Source organism: Corvus hawaiiensis, chromosome 3 (genome assembly GCF_020740725.1).
Source record: "Corvus hawaiiensis isolate bCorHaw1 chromosome 3, bCorHaw1.pri.cur, whole genome shotgun sequence".
Classification (NCBI taxonomy): Eukaryota; Metazoa; Chordata; class Aves; order Passeriformes; family Corvidae; genus Corvus; species Corvus hawaiiensis.
Window position 1 is genome coordinate 87,618,375 of NC_063215.1, and position 19,111 is coordinate 87,637,485.

General features: G+C 37.0%; 1 protein-coding gene across 5 annotated transcripts in view; it reads right to left on the minus strand.

Annotated features, from left to right (window-relative positions):
* Positions 1–82: 82 nt before the first annotated feature.
* The window catches only part of KIF6 (kinesin family member 6), a 157,734-nt gene continuing 138,705 nt past the window's right edge, over positions 83–19,111 (minus strand). For 2 of the 5 annotated variants that reach the window (XM_048298808.1, XM_048298805.1), the window contains 6 exons: positions 16,092–16,173; positions 14,955–15,090; positions 13,363–13,451; positions 6,318–6,407; positions 4,266–4,372; positions 83–1,454 (listed from right to left, as the gene is read on the minus strand). In XM_048298808.1, the coding sequence (XP_048154765.1) occupies positions 1,438–1,454; positions 4,266–4,372; positions 6,318–6,407; positions 13,363–13,451; positions 14,955–15,090; positions 16,092–16,173 (521 nt within the window). In that variant the 3' untranslated portion in view covers positions 83–1,437. Of the gene's footprint in view, positions 1,455–2,628; positions 4,373–6,317; positions 6,408–13,362; positions 13,452–14,954; positions 15,091–16,091; positions 16,174–19,111 lie in introns of those variants that run through there. The other 3 variants (XM_048298807.1, XM_048298806.1, XM_048298804.1) reach the window with 3 other exon arrangements.

Consider the following 19,111-nt stretch of genomic DNA (forward strand, 5'->3'; position numbering starts at 1 on the left):
AGCAATAATACATTGTATATTTAATACAGTGTTTATATATAACAGAATGAGAAGAAGAAAAATAATGACAGACAGATAAGAATTCTGGAAGAAGGACATTTTAATATAATCCACTTCTGACCAAATCCTTGAACTCTTCTCAAAGCAAGAATAGATCTTTTATCTCAGTTTGCACATATGAAATTCTCGTAAAGCTGACCAATTTATATGGTACCTGTGTTGACTTTTGCAGACAATTAAAATGCAAAAAAAGGTATAACTTTAATATTTTTAAATTGATTGCCTATTAGTTGTTAATTTGGCAAACATATATCTTCTGTAGGTTTGAACACAGCAATTCACCATGTACTTCTGTATAATTATGAATTTGACAAAGAATTAAGTATCAGCAATTTAAAGAAATATACATCCTTGAGAATATGTGACTTCTGTCAATATATTGTTTTATTTTTATGTGAACAACCCATATGCTTCTAAATGCATGACTGCAACATTATCACTAGTATGAAAAGTGACAGCTTCAGTATGACAGTATGTATATCTCAGAGAAATAGATTGTACTTTGCATTGCATTTTTTGATTTTAATTTGGCATGTAAAACAAATTGTTTCATAACTGGATATTATGCAATGAAATAGTACTGAGTTAATAGTGAACTTACATTGTATATGAGATATAAATGCATTTAAATTTTCACGTCTCGTTGGTGTTTCAGAAGTATTGGCCCTGTTCTATTTAAAGCCTATTAAGTGTACTTATTTCTTCTGAAACCTGTATATTCTGGGAGGGTGTGCATTTCACACAGCATTTAATCCATTCAAATAAAAAGAAAACAGTTGAGAAATTTTGAACTCTAGAATTACTTTCTAAAATAAATTTGTTTTTATATTACAATGCAATCCCAGTATTCTAATAAACAAATATGAAAATTGTTATTCCTTGGGGGGGGGAAAATCTCAAATGAAATTTTATGGAATTTTATAACCCAAATAAGTACTATTATTGAACAGATATCTCTTGATGCTCAATAGCTACAATTAATAAAGCCTTATGCAAATTGATGCAAAAAACCCCTATCAGTAGTAATAAGTGTTTTCCAGATTAAAGATGTAAAATAGCATTAATCCATTAGATAATTTTAACATTTAGAAATATACAATGAATTTTCATAAACAAACATATTTGGCAAACTCCTGATTAGTTGTTTCAGTTTTGTTAATCTTAATGCAAGATGAAGATACTGAGTGCAAATACTCAAATATCTATTGTCAGAGAAATGGATTTTGCTGTCAAAGACAAATAATTTCTATACCTTTACCAATTAAACCTGTACATCTGAAGTACTTACTTGTACCTGTTTCTAAACAAGAAGAGGAAGGGAAAGAATAAAGGTCTTTCATTGTTTCTAAAAGGAAAGAGTGGACTGTAGCAAGAATTTCATTTGTTCCCCAAGCCTGAAAGGAGATAAAGAAATACATTGGACTACATTTCAGGTTGCAGTCAGTTTTAAAAAAAACTTCAGAAACACAAAACAAAAGAACAAACAATCCTTTAAGACACAAAAATCATTCATCTCCTCTTTTGCATTTTCCTTTCTCTACCCCAAGACTGAACATGGCATCAGAAGCATGTTTGCAGAGTAGCCCTTTTCTAAAATGCTTTCCAGTGCAGTTATTACAATGCTTTAACAATCCCAGCAAGACCCTGTGAATGTACCTGCTTTAATTCCGCTCTGTTTAGAAAGCAAATGGTAATAACCTACAGTCCCTGAGGTAATCATTACTGAGACCTCTCATTCCCACCCCTGCATTACTGTCACTAAGGATAATCATGAGCATTCCCATGCTTTCTATTTATGAAACTTATTTTCCACTCTGTTGGCTTCTGCACACATTTATTCTTTTTTTTTTTTCCTTCCCATCTAATGTACAGTAGGGCCCCTCAGTTTGCTTCTAAGATACTGATATAACAGTTTGAAAGGGTCAGGATCAATAAAGAAAAGAGCGTTAAGGATGTTAACATTTTTTAAGCCCCACAGACTTTGGTTTGGCTGACCCTGTGCTTCCTCATATTGTTTCCTGCAGGGCACTGTGTGTGTAACAGTCACGCAGAGAGTGAATACATTTGCATGCAAATGTAGAAATGATTGCTGAACTTCTCAGCTGAAGAGAGTTGGTAAGGAAGCAACAGAGCACCGAACTGGGACTCAGCACACTTAGATTCTGTGTGAAAGTGTCTGACTCAGCTTAATGGCTCTGGGCAAATAATTTCTCTTTGGTTTATTTTGTATATGTTTGAAATTTCTTGAGGAAAAGTTATGTGACTGATAACACATAGTGTTTTTCCCCTGAAGTTTGAAGTGAGAGTACATTCTTCTTCTCTTCCGCTCTACCTAACTCTACATCTGAAAGTTTTTCTTTCTGGGAGCAGGAGTGGGGACATCATAGCCCCTATCCTTGTCCCCTAAAAGAAAACCCTCCAGTTCTGCTTCATCTTGCTAAATTAGAATTTACAACCTTTATTTGCTCAGTGGTTCCTGCTATCTGTGGCTCCATCCCTCATATCTGGAAGGTTTTCCCTTTCCTCACAAGGATGAAAGCCTTCTTTTAGCTTTAGCTAGGTTGACTCCAAATCCTTCTCAGAACTTGCTGCTGAGCTGTCTCTTGTCTATGACACATCAGGTCCCTACACGTTTGTTGAACTGACACAGCCTCTTTACTTTTTTGTTCTCCTGCCTATGCTTAGCAGTTGGTTGAGCCATCCAGCCCTGCACTGCCAGGATGATCAAATGCTACTCCATTCCTTTTTCATCTACTTAGGGCAGCTCATCTTGTCTAACTTCAGAGCAATTTTAGAAGTGTTGACTCTCCTTTGTTCTGCAAGAATACCTTTTATGACTTGGGGTCTAAATAGTTGTCAATGTTAATAATGTCTAGTCCCTGATAGATGATGAAACTGATGGATGATGCCAGGTAATAGCCTGTGGCTGAAAACAATCAGGATGGAAAAGGCATTTGAGAGGCAGACATTCTTGATACGGTGTGATCCAGGAGAGGATCATAGGATAAGATGTGCTCTTGTTAATTACATTACTCTACGTCACAGATTGAGTCATGTTTGGACCTTCTGAAGGCCCGAAAGTTTTGTTGTAAGACATTTATCTCTAACCTTCTTCTGATGAGCTGCCTATAAATCCAGCTTAATTTCATTTGCAGAAGAAACCTGACAACAGCTTTTCTAAATAAAGACAAAAGGGATCCCTTAGCCAAAGCGTGCTAAGTGTTTGCTTTGGATGAGTGTAGGGAGGCTGTTTTTTCAGCCAGTGTTTGTTTACCTGACAGTTTTCTGATAAGCAGTGTGATTCCAAAGCCCCACTTTGTGACAGTGCTAACACCATCTGCCAGGTGCTGATAGCTTGTTGAAAAATGCTGCCATCAGCACCAAAGTGCTGATGGAAAGTTCTTGCCTCAGTAATCACTAACACGCTCATATTCTGTCTAATTGGTTGCTGCCACTAAAAACTATTATTCAGGGGAAAAAAAAAGCACAGGTCATTTTTCTTTATCATGATAAATTACTTTTAGGCTACCTTGCACTGCCACTGTTGTTTATTTATTGCTTTCTTTTTCCTGCCAATTTTACTTATCTCTACTCTAGAGTGAACTTTATTACCTTCCTGTGATTGCTCTTGGTACCTGATTTGACGACAAATACTCATAGAAAGTTTCATCTGACCTTGATATAGTGAAATATCTGTTAAGGACATACTCTCTGCTAGGCACAGTGGGCCAGTCTACCTCCTGAGGCAGGGGTACAGTGCAATCATTTGAGTAATATTTATTTGGTGTCAGTTGCTACAATTAAATTTGTACCAGATGAAAACCAGGACAGATAGTTTAAAAGAAAATCTATACAGAAAAATTTGGAAATACTTTAATAATCTAGAAACCACATTCAAATTCATTTACTTAAGGGTAAAATAATATACTATGCTGGTTGCACAGCCATGCGTGCCCCAGACAGTTCGCTGATGGTGGCTGAGTAAAACAGAGATCCTTCACAGTTTTGCACTGCAGCATTGAGCTAATAAAGGAGAACATGTGAAGAACCTCAAGTGTTTAGAACAGCTGAGAACATAACGTAATATAACTGAAGCCAGAATCAGTTCTCACTTGTGTCAGTATAATGTGGACTAAAGCTATTTTGGCTTTAAAATGCTGTACTGGAGACTTTAGTCTGGCTTCCTATTTTTTGGCAGGATTTACCTTTCTTTTGCAGAATGTTCTGTCTTGCTTTAATGAAAGCTAGGATGTCAGCATCAGCCTGGCTGTCTCCAGTCAGAGGAATAGATGTACTTGAACTTGGTGGGGTCCTGAAATAAGAAAGTATACCCGTGGACTCAAGTGACTAAGAAGGTTTATTTTTCTGTCTCTTTTCACCAGGAAGGTTTTTGTTCTTTAGATGCATTGTTAGAAGTGGCACAGTTTAGTGGAGAATTGTCTTAGGACTTCTTAACGGTCTTATGTAGGTTCCTAAGATTAGCCACTATCTCTTTAGTGTGGGAAGGCTACATGCTTATCAGCTATAGACCTCTCACAAAGGGTTAAAAATATTGCACTGCTGAGTCAAAGACTTACTTCCAAGTGGAAAAGCTTAATGTAGTGAGTTTACCAGTGAAATGATGGATGTGACTACGCCATGTGTGTGCTTCCTTCAGGCTGCTGTACATTTGAACAGATCAATAGAAGTTTTGCCTGCTGTGGGGGAATTAAGTTTTCATACATACACAGAAGTAAACAATCACGTGGCATTCAGGACATTTCCTGACAGACACAAATCCTTTATGCTGCTGAGTCTCCACTCCCAGCTCTTGTATCTATGCAGTGAAATAATTGGCTTACCACTGCTTTTGATAGATCCTCTGGTGGTGTGAGATGATGTAATACAATGAAGCTGTTCTAATCAGCTGAGAAATGTAAGAATTTTCTCCTGCATCTTTAACCTTGTTTAAAGATTAAGCACTAATCGGGAGATTAGAAATACAGTGACAAAAAATTACAGTACAGAAGGACAAGTGGAACTGAAGGGAAAACCTTTTTTTAAACATATCCTATCTTCCTATCTCTGTAATTATATTTATTTTCACTGTTCCCTACTGACTGTAGCAGTAGAAGGTTTGTGGGACTGACATACACAGCAGTCTAATATCCTTGTCTTTGTGCTACTAATTAAGTTCTCAGTGGCTGAATCAGTGAACCAAAATGGAAAAAAAAAAGAAGAAATTACTCTGAACTTAAAACTCCCCTATTTTTATGTAATTTACAAGGTGATCGCAGAACACCAATAAAGGACTATTCTCAACTGATTTTCATTTATTTAGCAACAAAATAAAAAATAAAACCCCACAGTATATTTGAGAAGGTACTCTCTAAATTCCACTTTAGCTTCTATTTTTCTTCTGCTTTTCTTAAACCCAAATACAATTTAAAACATTAGGTTTTGGGGGATTAAATTTTCCATGACTTTTTTCTGTTCTAGAAGTGGATTGTTTTGGAAAATGAAAGAAAAAAAATGCCTTATGCTTTGTTCTTACTAATGCAGTAGGAAAAATAGTAACTTGACTGTATTTTCCTAAGGGTGTTAATAGCCAGAGCTGTTGAGCACAATAAGAATATAACTTCTGGAAGTAGAGTGACTTGGCATAATGTTTCAGTGGGAGAAAAGAATATGAAAATAAACACACTAGAAAAAAAAAGGAGGCTGAAAAAAACAGTGGTTTCTGTTAATCTGCTAAGCTAATTTTAACAAAGCAGCACCTCTTTTGAGAAAACATGACATAAAACCTTTTCCAAGCCTGAAGCTGCTGCCATTTTATTTTAATAGAATGATTTATGGGAGGGAGATTAAAAATATTTTAAGGACAAAATCACAGGTATGAAAAAAATCTCTGCCTAGTTCCTGCATTCTACAGTTCTGCAATACATACACACTCTGATTTCTCTTCTTTTCAAATGTTTTTTTTTGCTTTTTCAGACTTCTTTCTCTGAGAAGACACAGTCATGAAGATTCATAAGCTTGTAGAGAAAAAAGCCTCAGGCCAAATGTGAAACCACCTGTGTAATGCTGATGATGCAGCAGGTTGGTCTAAAGTTATTTGGCAGACTGCAGTTGTTTTGGAAGTTGGAGGAAAATCTGCAATTTTTTTAAATTTTTATGTTTCATGGAGACTGTTTTAAATAGAGTGATGAAGGATGGTCAAGGCATTACATTATTTTGTACTTTTTTTTCCCTCTGAGTACCCCAGGTACAGTTCTTACCTTGTTTTTAAAGTTGGGTTACCAAAAGTGATTGAATTGTTTTTCACAGCTGGATCTTCATAAGGGCTGTCTCTTGTGGTGTCTGAAAAACTGGAATGGGAAACGAAGAAATGAGAGAAAATGAAGGAAATAAAGAAAAGAATATAGCCCATGTGTAGGCAATATTAATACACTAATTAACTACAAAGAAGATTTTTTCAAGATTTTAAAAAGTCTATATAAAGCACTTGTTTACTAGAAGAAGATTTTCTGTTTAATCCATAAGATGATTATGTTTATGTCAAGAATGTGGCTATGAAAGAATGACAAATAACTTCATAAAAATTATACTTTTAGTATTTGCCTTCTAAGCCAGGCTTGTAAAGCACTTTGATGTATCTGATGTACACTTTGTAATGATATATTTAGTTCCTAAACTGACTATTAGCCAAGTGAGGCCTTAGCTCATTTTCCGTTCTTTCTTTAGTCAGGCAAAATTATTACCAAAATCAGTGAGAGACTGGATAAAAACTCAGTGAGGACTTTGGGATGGGGCTTGTTGATGATAGCCAAATACATTGCAAACAGCTGCTGTGCATTCCTGCTCCTGCAGATATTATTATCAAGGAAGCTGACTGTTAGGGAGGCAGCTTTGTGCCACTGGATATCTAGGAACTCTCTCATTTTCCTGGGGGTTGCATATACTGCCCGATCCGGTGCCAATCTTAGAGTGGAAAAACTGAATTACTCAGTGTAAGGATTTTTCCAGTAGATGGCAGGATTGGCAAATTCTTGCTTTTCTAACTCTGCAGTAGTTTGTTCATTGTTGGCTGACGAATTGATATTTCTGGCAAAGAACTTGAAAAGGGAAAGAAATTTATTACTAAAATTTTATTGTATTACACTGTGCCAGATTCAGTTTTGCAGAAGATATTGTGCCCAGGAGTATAAGTCATTTTCAGTCGAACAGCTCCAGGTTTCCTGAATGAGTCTCTTTAACTCCTCGAGTCCCACACCATTCACACCTGCCTAATTCAACTAAAGCAATATCGTATTTAATGTTAATAATATTCTGTACTTTATTACACCTACATATTACAAGAGCTAGAAAGGATGTGTGATGTTATTACCTACTATGTGGCTTAACAATATCTGGGAACCTCATATCGTTGTTCTGCTTTAGGATTTCCTGAACATTTTTTCCATTGATTTGGCAGTTCTTAAAAATGAAGTGATTTAGTGTTTTAAATTCAGTTTCCTAAAAGGCCTCTATGTCTCTGCCCTGAGATAGTGAGGCATCCAGGTCATATGACTGTGGTTTAATAAATCACTACACATCAGCTGAACCATAGCAACTATCCCTGACTCTATTCTTAGCCTACAACAAACATAATGTCACTTAATGTGATTCTTTTCCATTGCTTTCTTTTCATTGAAATAAGCATCTTTGCTTTCTCTTTGCCATGCACAAAATATATAATTTTATAAATACTGTGAGTCAGCTGAAGTATTTTATTTTTAAGCTGCAGTAGTTTATATGCTTGAACTACTTTTTTTTCCATTGAAATGAAAATAAAATTATTATCCAAAATTGTTAAATCCCCATTTGAAAGGGGATTTAGATTCTGATTGATTTAAAAAACTTATATACTACAGGTGTGGTGGGGTTGGAACTCTAGGGATGTCACTTTCAAGTGGATTCCTGGACCCAGGGACAATATGGCAAAACGTGCCTGAGGGTGCTCTGGGAGAATTTGGCACCCAAGGAAAGTGATATTAAAAAACCCACTTTAACTGAGATGATGCCCAGAATCAGGAAATTAACATTACAGTACTTAGAGATGGACCTTAACCTCCTATCTTGTGCGTGTGGGGTTGCAAGCAGACATTTTTATTGTGGGATGCAAACTGTTCTCCTGCAAGTTAAGGAAATTTATAAGCTTATAACTATGTTTTGAAGTGACTCAAAGACCTGTTTCCACATGAGAGGTTAACAATTAGGGTACTAATCTAACCAATGGGTCCCTCAGTTTGGCACAACTCAAATCCATGTTTTATATATCCTAGAGATTTCTCTAATTCCTAGGCTAGAGGGATGGTCTGTACGGGGATAACTTGCATCCTTCATACCGAAGTTCTGATAATGGCATTGCAAGATAAGTTGAATCATAAGAGGACAAAAGAGTGTAATTTTGATGTGCAGTGGTTTGTAAGCTCAGATGCAACTTGTTCCTAGCCCGTTTTTAGAAGTCAGGACTTTCCTTCATCCGAGTGTTAGATGCTGTTCCAGTGATGCAAAAAAAACGAGAAATGTTCTAGTAATTCTCTAAATTTAATGGAGATTTATTATGCCTGCATGGGGTGGGGTAATGATACCCCTCTTTGTGTGCCCAACCTGAAGGACTGGACATCTCAGGATGCTCAACAAAGCCAAACAAAACCATGCCTGACATGCTTTAGTGTGATGAAAGTCTTCTTCAAGCAAGGGGTTGGATCTAGAGATCCCTAGAGGTGCCATTCTACATTCCTGTAATGTGCAAACAGGCACTCACATTTTGGATTTGGGTGGATGTGCATGGTACGTAAGTCCTGTCTCTTTGTCTGTCTCCTAAGCTTTAACCTCTAACATTATTCAGCTTCTTTTGACAGTGTATAATTCCCATTTTCATTCTGAATCTATCTGATTTTTCCTTGAGTTGAGTTTAAGAAATCTCAAAGACTGTCTCCTGACAACTTCAGCAGAATCCCTTCTTTTTCTGGAGATTAAAGGTAGTCTGTCCACTTTATAGATCTGTTTGTTTTTATAACCTAGTACCTGAAGTTTCACTCAGTGGATAACTTGCTTTTTTTTAGGGGGAGGGGGGAATCCTCTGTTGGGGTGTATTTCTCAGTCAGGCATGGGGCAGTGGTCATACAGATGAACACAGTGTTGCAGCAGTGTTTCCCTTGCTGCAGGAACCCAAGGGCCAGAGACAATTGATCCATGGACTGATCAGCTCCATCAAGTACATGAGGTAGAGGAGCTGGAGCAATGATGGTATGAATGCTTAATTTGCCAGCTGAAAAATAGGGGAAAATCAGGTAGATTAAAATGAAAAGCGGAAAGTTTGAAAGTGTGCAATCTCTGTAATGTTTAAAAAACCTCAGCTGCAGTTCTCCAGTTATCTGAGCTTTGGACATGAGGGGAACAGATGTTCAGTGTACAGACAGGAAAGATTCAAGCTGCATAAAAGCTGAACATTTTAGTAGTTGGCTACGAAATTAAATTTGGCCTAACTTGGAAATTCATAGATAAATTGTTCCAGTTGTTGCCAAAGAATGTGAAAACCTTTGAAATGTCACTAATTGATGATGTTATTCCCAGATTATGTTTTATCATTATGTAACACTGCATAAAATTGGCAGGAATAAAAAATGATTAGACAGAAAATGCTGTAAAATATGTAAACATTGACCTTATTTCACATAGCCTTAATATAGGGGGTAAATTTTGCAATCCAGGACAATAATTGTTAAAAAAATCTGATGCTAAAAATCATCAGAGAACATGAAGAGTTATTTGAAAATATCTCCAAGGAAATTTAAAGTGCCAGGAAGATTCTGAATAAGAAACAGGACAGCCAAGGATTCTGAGATTGAACATACTGTGGGACTTGCTGGAATAGGACAAATGAGATTCAGTAAAAGGAAATGAGTGAGGTTAAGAAAGATTTGGCTGAGATAAAAAGGAATGCATTCCTTCTGAGAGAAGGAAAAAAATCCAAAATTTTTATAAGATTTGAATAACTATGTAACATTTATTTGATTCAAAGGGAATACCAGAACAGTTCAAAACTATTGAAACTAAATGTTCAGGGAGAGAATTAATTTGAAGAGACAAGGATCTGATAAATTCCTTAAATGAAAGCCATTGTGAGAGAGACTGTATGAGGAAGAACAAAAGTCTGTGCTTGAATTCTGAATGTGTGGAGTACACATGGAGTGCTGAGCCCAACATGCATTTTCAGACTTTTCACAGACTTGACAGGAATCCATTAAGAGACATAAACATGTACACAGTATGAGTTGCAGGTAGCACCACAAACTTCCAGATCTTCCTGACTGAGGCAGAAATGCTCACTATTAAACTCTTTTATTAACACAGACTCATTTTGACACTTTAACAATTTAGCCATTTCTTTCAATTGAAAAAGAGACATGTTTGGCCATGAATCAAGTGCCTTTTAGATGTGTGTATCCTTCTTAAGCTTCAACAGGATTACCAGCTTCCCTTCTCTGTTATTGCAGTTATAAGTTTACTTAGTATAAAATGCATTTGAACCTTCCCAAGGCTTAATTTTCACTGGTAACATGACTAAGGTGTGTCAAACAATAGCAATCCACACAAATCATGCATTAGAAGGTGATCAAAAGACTTTGTTCAAACACATACAAAGATCTCAAAGGTTAGGAATATACCTGTATCCTTTGCATGCTGAGATATGTAACTTACTATTTCTAGACTGAAAATTGTATTTACATCCATTCACATTCGGGAGTTTGTCTGAATGGTTTTACTGCATACTTACTCTGTCAACAGCAGTCTTAGATTTCTGACATAAAGCCTGCTAAGTTTTAGATCTTACATCTATTGAACACACCTGTTAACTGAATTCCATCTTGGAAACAGGTTTTATTTACACCACATTATAACAAATACGATTTATGTCAACTTTTGCTTTTGTGGCTGGTTGTTCTGCTGGGTGAAGATAGAAATATCATTCCAAAGAAAGAGACTGTTGATTTCTAGGTGAGTTAGAAAAAAGCCATTTGTGTCTCAGGACTGTGTAACCAAGAGAAGCGCCTGTAGCCTGGACTCATTCTACACAAAAGTTCCTGTGTCAGCTGGGGTCAAGGAAATCCTTGGGAAATAAATATTCTACTATTTTATTCTTTTAAAGTCTGTGAAATTTGAAACCTTTACTCTAAAATGTTATTGCCTCGGTAGGGGAAAAAGTAAACTTTCATGCACAGTGGGATGTTAAGCCTGTAACTCCTGCCTCAGAAAAAGCAGAAACAGTGTTTCTACTTCCATATACATCCCACTGGAAATGTACCTGACGAAAATATGTTTAAACAACCTAACATAAAATAAGATCAACTTTCTAGAACCATAGGAAGGAAAGAGTACTTGGCTTTTAAAGATGATTGCAAGAATATTGATAGAGATGGGAAAGTAAAACTACATTCATCCCAACTCCCTCTACAATTTTAGTTTCAGAAGATGAATATTCTGTGTCTGTGATGTGTATGTGAGGATGATCCGGTCAGTCTCAGTCAGTATGCCCATTACTTAGACACAGAGAAACTGTTCACTGTAAAGAACATCTGCTTTTTTGCAGGAAATCATGTGGGGCAGTACAGGACTCTGAAGTAAGCTTGGCAGCTGAAAGCAAGCAGGCACCTTTCCCCATTCTAGTCAAAATGCCAGATGGACTTTTCTTAGACCTGTCCTCCAGTAATAAACATGAATAGTAAGGGCATTGGATAGAAAAGCTTAAAAAAACATAAAGAAGCAAGTTATGCAATTTTCTTTCTGAGCTAGGGTAGGGGAAGGAGGATTCACCACTGCTGGAGGCCAATCTCCCAATGCACTGGAAAGTGCCTGGGCATTACCATATGTTCTTTTTAATTCTAGAATTTTTAATTAGTCTGAAAAAGCTATTGCTCTCCTGAGCAATGCATCAGCACACCAACTGAAATTTGTTGTTCCTAAGATCAGCAGAGCAGAGAGGTTGTGCAAGAGGTGCTTAGTTCAAAGGACAGTACAAAGTTAAAGAGAGTGACAGTCAGAGAGTGACAGTCATGGATTGCTTGCACTAATTTAGCTGACTTTGTCCTAAGCCAGACCAAAAATGCTTTCATGTTCTTTCCATCAGCTTTTCTCTGGGACAAGTAACCTTCAGCCTGAGACCAGAAATGAACAGCACAAACTAGGCCTAAAACCTGCCAACCATTGGCAAAGTGATTAATGCCTAAGTCTGAGAGGATACAGAATAAGAACCAAAGCAAAGTATAGAAGACTGGAGTTGGTTTTCGTCAGTTTGAGACATCTGAAAATGCCTTCTCAGACAACTTTAGAGGACTATGTCTATCATTTTCTGTACTGATTATGGAGCATTTACTGCAGATACATGAAAATTTAAAATAGAAGATATTTTGCAGTTTTACGAAAATTCAGTATTCATTATTTAATGGCATGTAGGAGATATGTTTGCTGAAAAGCAGGAAACATCATTTGTGCAGACTATTGTCATAAAATTTTAGGTAAAGACACTCAGAGAAATGGTAATTGTATAAGGAGAAGGAGGAGAGAGAAGGAGAAAGAGAGCAAGAGAAAGGTGAGGAGGGAAAGAGGAACAGGGAGGGAGAAAGGAAGAAGGAATTTATTGTCCTTGAGTATGGAAACCTGCACAGTCAGGTATGTGGTTTCTTGCACTCTACTTTCCCTGATTGTTATGAAAAACTTATTACTGCAAATTTAAATTAATGGTTTTGAAATCAGAGGTGACTGTTGATGAAACAACCAAGATGATTACATTTTTCTACTGTAGAAGATGCACCAGCATCTTGCAATATCAAATATAATATCATTGTGGAATAATATGCTGCATAAATGTAGCACCATGACATTTTTCAGTAGCAAATCTATCTAGGATATATATGAAATAATTTAAAAATCTTTTTGAAGTCCCCTGCATACAGCCCAGAAGAGATATAGTCTCCTCATACAGCAGAACTGACTGATAACAGCCTTGCCTTTCTTAGCTGTCATGGGGCCCCTAGAGAAAGGTTTCCAAGGTTCCAAGACCAGCAAGTCAAAAGAACTGAGGTAAAATAAGCTACCTTCAATAGGTCTTCCAAAAAACGGAATGATAAAATTTCGTTTTCTACACAATCATTTCCGTTGTAACTGAAAATACAGTGTTTCAGTGTGACACTTGCAGAAGCAGTCTGGAGAACTGCACTTTTACTAAAACTGCATTTTTTCCCATGTAAGGAAGGAAGAGAAAAATAAACAGTTTACCTGTTAGTTGATAGATGCAGTGAGGATCTGATAAACTGTGGATAAACAGTGGTAGTATTTGGTGAGGTAACCATCTCTGGCTTTTCCTGCTGGGTTTAGATTGAAAAACAAAATTATGAGGATAGGATTTTTTTAGAGTGCTTCATAATGGCCTATAAATTTCAGCAATAACAAGGTAAGCAATGACTCATTCAGAAAACACAGAGTCTGAATCACACAATATTTTCTCCACTTGCACAAACACTTCTGAACAAAGTATTTAGGATTGGTTCAAGTATTTTTAAGCTCAAGTTACAGGTTTTTAATATGTAACAGCATGTGTTCACTGATTTTAGTTTCTTAGGGAGCTCAGATGTATAGATAGGTCAAGATCTAAGAAATCAATCCCAATTACGTTTCCCAGTTTTCTAATCTTCTACTGATGAATCATGAGAGGTTGAATCCTGGACCTCTCCTGTTAAGGGATAGAGAAAAATGTGCTGCAGTGAATTCAAGAATATTACTTGCAGTGCTTTGAAAAGCCTAAATATTTAGACAGGAAAGTGACTAAAACATCATCCTCTTTGCCACTAATATGGTTAGGGATTCTAACTGGAAAAGTATTTGGCAATGATAACTAGCAGCTAAGCTACTTAGGTGGCACTGTATGGATAACTAAGTTCCCCATGTTAAGTTCTGTATTTATTTTAGGCTTTTTTCTTAAAAATAGTTTAAATTTATACTTTGAGAGAGTATTCTCTAATGAGAATTAACCAAAATACGGGCTAAACACTTCTTCGTTTATAACAACTTTTCCTCAAGGAGTAAATCTTCTCTTCCAGCTAATAATAAATGATACAGGATGGACTGCACTCAGCACTTTTTTTCATGAGGCTGATGTACGTTTCCTGGCAGTGCTTTGTTGTGAGATGCTATATCACTACTTGCAAGCCATTAAATAAGTGTCAAGAGGGGAGCATAAGAAAGCTATGTTGTTTCAGTAGAGTGCCATTTTCAGACTGGCTGTGCTATGAACTTCTAATACACTGGTTAAAATGACAGCTCTTTAGTTCATTTTACACAAGTCATTGCATTAGAGCACTCTGTGCTTAAACACTGGTGGCCCTCAGCTAGAGAGTGAGGAAACACACTCTGCTGGGAGCTGCTGACCCTCTGGGAGCCTAGGCAAGCTGAAAGGTTACTGGAGTCTTTGCAAACAAAGGAAGCTAAAAAGGAACGACTGGCTGCAAAAAACCTGATGAAACCTTAGTTTTGCTAGCAGTAAAAAAGATTATTTTTTGCAATCCGATAATGTTCCTTCAGAGTTGTTGGCATTTTGGGCCCATTCTTCCCTATCAATCAAGTTGTTTGGGAGAACATAAAAACCAGAAAATAGAGCAGCAAAAAATGGGTTTATTTGATTTTTTTAGCTTCACATAAGTATAATTCACATTACCTTTGTCCAACTGACACTGGCATAAGCACAGGTGAGCCAGACCCCGAATCCCATCCTTCATACTCCTTTCTATCTAGTCAATTAACTACTTATTTAAGAAATGATTGAAAATGTTATATTTACTTGAAAATGGAATAAATATAAAGTGATTTCATACCTGCAATTTTTTTGCTTCTTCAGACCACCAGACTTCAAAGTCTTTTTGCAGCTTCATCTTCACTTTTTTCATAAGAAGCTGCAGGTGCTCAATCTCTACCTTCAGCCCTTTGAAGTGGCTGTAGACTATTTTATAGCTAATACAAGAAGAAGTGTATTATAGATAATATTGTATTATAGATTTTACAACATATATCTGAACAAAGGTTTATCCTACCTAGAACAGTTAACAGAGTTTTAAACTATAAAATAATATGTAATAATCAGAGATGCAGAGGACACAGACAGATGGTAGAAGGAAACTTCTCATATTTTATGAAAGTTTTACTGGACAGTAAGTGCAAGAAACTTATTCCACAAACCTTTTATTTCATAAAGAAGTTAGTGAAATTCAAGTGGGATCAACATTGATTAACAATTAAAATACAGGTTCAATCAACTATGAAAATGATTTCTTTTGAATTCTCAGCATGTTACCATTAATAAATAACTGGTCATCTCGGATTCAGATAGGAGCTGAGACTGATTCCCCTTTCAGATGGAAGCTTCATTACTCTCTTGGCTATCAGACGCTTGGAGATTTATCAGGAGTATGAAACAGCCAGAAGTGTCCCCAGAGATTGTGAATAACATAAATGCTAGCAAAATACTTGGCACTGATATCCTTGTATCTATTTTTGTTATCCTCCTGGCTACAGTGACATTAGAGCAAGGATTGGTTAACCAAAGCGTATGCAGCATATTATTTACACTTAGTGAGTCCTGTATATCCTAAAGGTTTTCTTTAGGTCAAGAAAGGCAGGACTTTTCTGAATCAACCCAAAAGGCTCACAATACATTTGGATTCAAACAACAAGTTTCAAACACTAATCCTCAGGAAAGACATTAAGCTGTTTATATTTATTTTTAACCTTTAGCTCAAGCATAAATTTTCCTGTCTCATCTACTGTGGCATCTGACAGACAAACCAACAGCATATAAACAAACTTTAAAACTATTAGTGAACCACAAAGCTAATATTTTTTAAATGTCAGAGAAAACCTTGAGGGTATCTGTGTGTGCAGAATTGTAATGGGAATATCCTATCAGTATAATTTATCTTCTGAAGGATGGTAGAAATCTGAGGCAGAAATAATACCTTTTTTTTTCTTCTTCAATTTGCATTCGAAGATTCTCTTCTACTGGATCAAACGTTAGTTCTGCAGAAGGATTTGAAACAGCTATAGGAGAAATTATCAGATTTAAGCAATGACTAGATGATGTCCAAAGAAGCAACTTCTAACTAAAATAAAAACTAGCTTTTAAGAGGTAGTTAACAAAATGGGGGTCATTATCCATTTCTCTCTTCTGGAAATGCTTCTTCAAATTCCTTATTTAGGCCTTACTTAGTAGAGGACACAGTCAATAACTAGTGGTTTGAATTAAATTGCTTATAATTGGGCTTTTTCCTCATTAAGGACTGGAATATTAATTTTAGATATAAATAAAAGCCAGTTAAACATTCATATTTGGCATAAAACACTATCAAATGCATTCAACCAGTGTTGGCAACAGTTTTGACAACAAAAACAAGACCAGAAGTTGTTGCAAAAAGAAGAGACACCAGTAGCTCTTAAAAGAGAGATTAGCTTTGGTAAGCAATAAATTCAGATAATTAGTATAAATAAGGAAAATATCCTGAAACTATGTGAGAAAATTTTCAGGGTAAAGGAGAAGGAAATACCTTAAGAGTAGCCTAAGTTAGCCTAAGAAAGCAGTTTATGATTTCCCTATCCTGTAACAGAGCTATTTAACATGCAATAAACAATATGCTTATTCTGAGAGATGGTAAAACAGTCTTTGCATCGTAGTTTATATGTTCAGTGGTGAAAGGAAATGTAAAGTTACCTACTAATGTTACAACAGTTTCCGTTTCTAGGATGAATGAGAAGAGTTTTAGGTTCCCGAGAAAACATGTTTGACCTTTTTAACTCAAGAAAAGTGAAAGAAACAAAAGACTTGCTGTACAATATATGCAAGTTTCCATCCCAACTCTTATTTCTGCCAAGAAAATAAATTCTATGTCAGCTTGTCACAAGGCCTGAGGAGTGCACCCCTCTCTTCAAGGAGATGAATTCTGTCTGGAACAAGAGGGCAGCAATGACCCCTCTCTACCTGTCAGCACACCAGCTGAAACCATTAATCTTTTGTAGTAGCACCCTACAGCTTAACACAGATGAAGTTGAAGAGCATTTTATCTCATTACTTAGCTCAAGCATGTTAATACAGACAGCCAAGGTGGACAAAGCCCAGGCACAAGTCTCATTTCATACACTGAAAGGCTTTGCTGCATGTGACTGCAAAAGAAGAACAGGGTGAAGATATTTGTGGTGGGGAGGGTACTCTCAAAAGATAAAAATATAAACTGTTTGAAATGTTAAAGTGAACACACAAGGCAGGAGGCACAAACATCACAGCAGGAGATGCTACAACAGTGACATTGTAAAACAAGTTATACCCGAACACAACAGATAATAAAAAGGCCATCATAACCATGCCAGGACTTTAAGGAAAGCAATAAACCTTTCCATGATTACAAGGGACAAGTATTTTCTGATTTGTCACATTTCACCCCCAAGAGAAGGCATAATGTGGGAAAACACAGAGCTACAGAGGGAACTTGTGTGGAGACACTCATTGCAGAGCTCCCGAGGCTTCACGCTTTTCTGAACTCTATGAACACACAGCAGCCAGACCTGAGGGAAATGTGCTCTTGTGGAACAAACTGAAATAATTTAGGGAGTTACTGGCTCCCAAGTGAGCCATGCTCACAGACCGTGTGAGAATCCTTATTATGTTTCCATGAATATTCCAGCCAGACCTAGTGTGAGCCAATTTCAGGTCAAAGGGGACTCTCCTGAGCACACTGAAGTGCATTTGTCCTACTTGCACAGTCTGTGACAGTGTCTGAGTTCAGGAGGCAGCAGCTCCAGCCCCTTATAGAGAAGGGAAATAGTATAGGGTGGAAAAGAGTAACATCTTAGAATGTTAACGCTGTTTCTGAAGTGAGGACTTCCCTACACAAAAACATCACCAAATTCTGCTAGTTATTACACAGTCATACAAGACCAGAATATAGCTTTCCTTCCTTGCTTTGCTATGACATCTAGTACTTGGAAAAATATTTTTATGTTAGCTTTGAAAGGTCAGCCAAACTTAGGCAAAATTTTGTCACTTGTATATAAAAACAGCAAAAGAAAGGGGTTTTTTTCTGCTGATTACATGTTGTAGAATGGATTATTTGGTTGCACACTACCTTCAGAAATAATAATAAAGCCTTTTATATGAGATGAAAACCTTTATCATAAACAGGTCCCAGCATCCTCACCCATGAATACAGCTCTGCCCATTATTCCTAGCTGGTGAGGAAAGGCAGACACACAGCTGTGGACAGCAGCACAGTTTTGTGAACAGCAGCACAGTTTTGTGAACAGAAAGAGATGAGTATACTGCAAGCTGGTGTGGCCCTGGCAGCAAAAATAGCATTGGATAAATGGCTAAAACTTGCACATCCCTGTGCACATCACTGAGCTCAGGTGACAAAAGCAGAAGAGATCTGATCACAGTGTCAGGTGAAGCCCAGTAGTAAGTAAAGTCCAGAACATGCCTACTGGGCACTGCTCTGTAAGTTCTCCAGTGTCTTTTCCCAAGCTGTTGCAAGGTCCATTTCAGCTTTTTGCCATGCCTGCCCATTGTAGCAGTGTGTTTGGGAACTGAGTAACATTCTGCTCTAAAGACCAGACCTTTTGGAATACACCTGCTCTAACATATACAAAGGATTATGGCTCTTTCCTAATGTTCCAAGCAAAAAGACATCTAAGGTCTGGCGGACTGTATTTCAACACTTATGTTTCCTGCTACTTCTGCTTTTTCCTCATTCCCTGCTACTTCTTTTCTCCCCTCTCCTCCTCTTTACCTTTCCTGAATCCCTGAAGTGGCCTCTTTCTGCCCCTGGGCTTCTGCTGCCTCACACCCCTCTCCTCTTACCAGTCCAGGCAATCTCAGCTACAGCTGAAGCAAGGAAGCTAAGGCAGAGGGTACTGGCTCACTGTATCTCATATTTGATGTCAGTAGTCTTCAGTACATAGGATCAGTCATTTAAAAATAATGTTAGAGGGA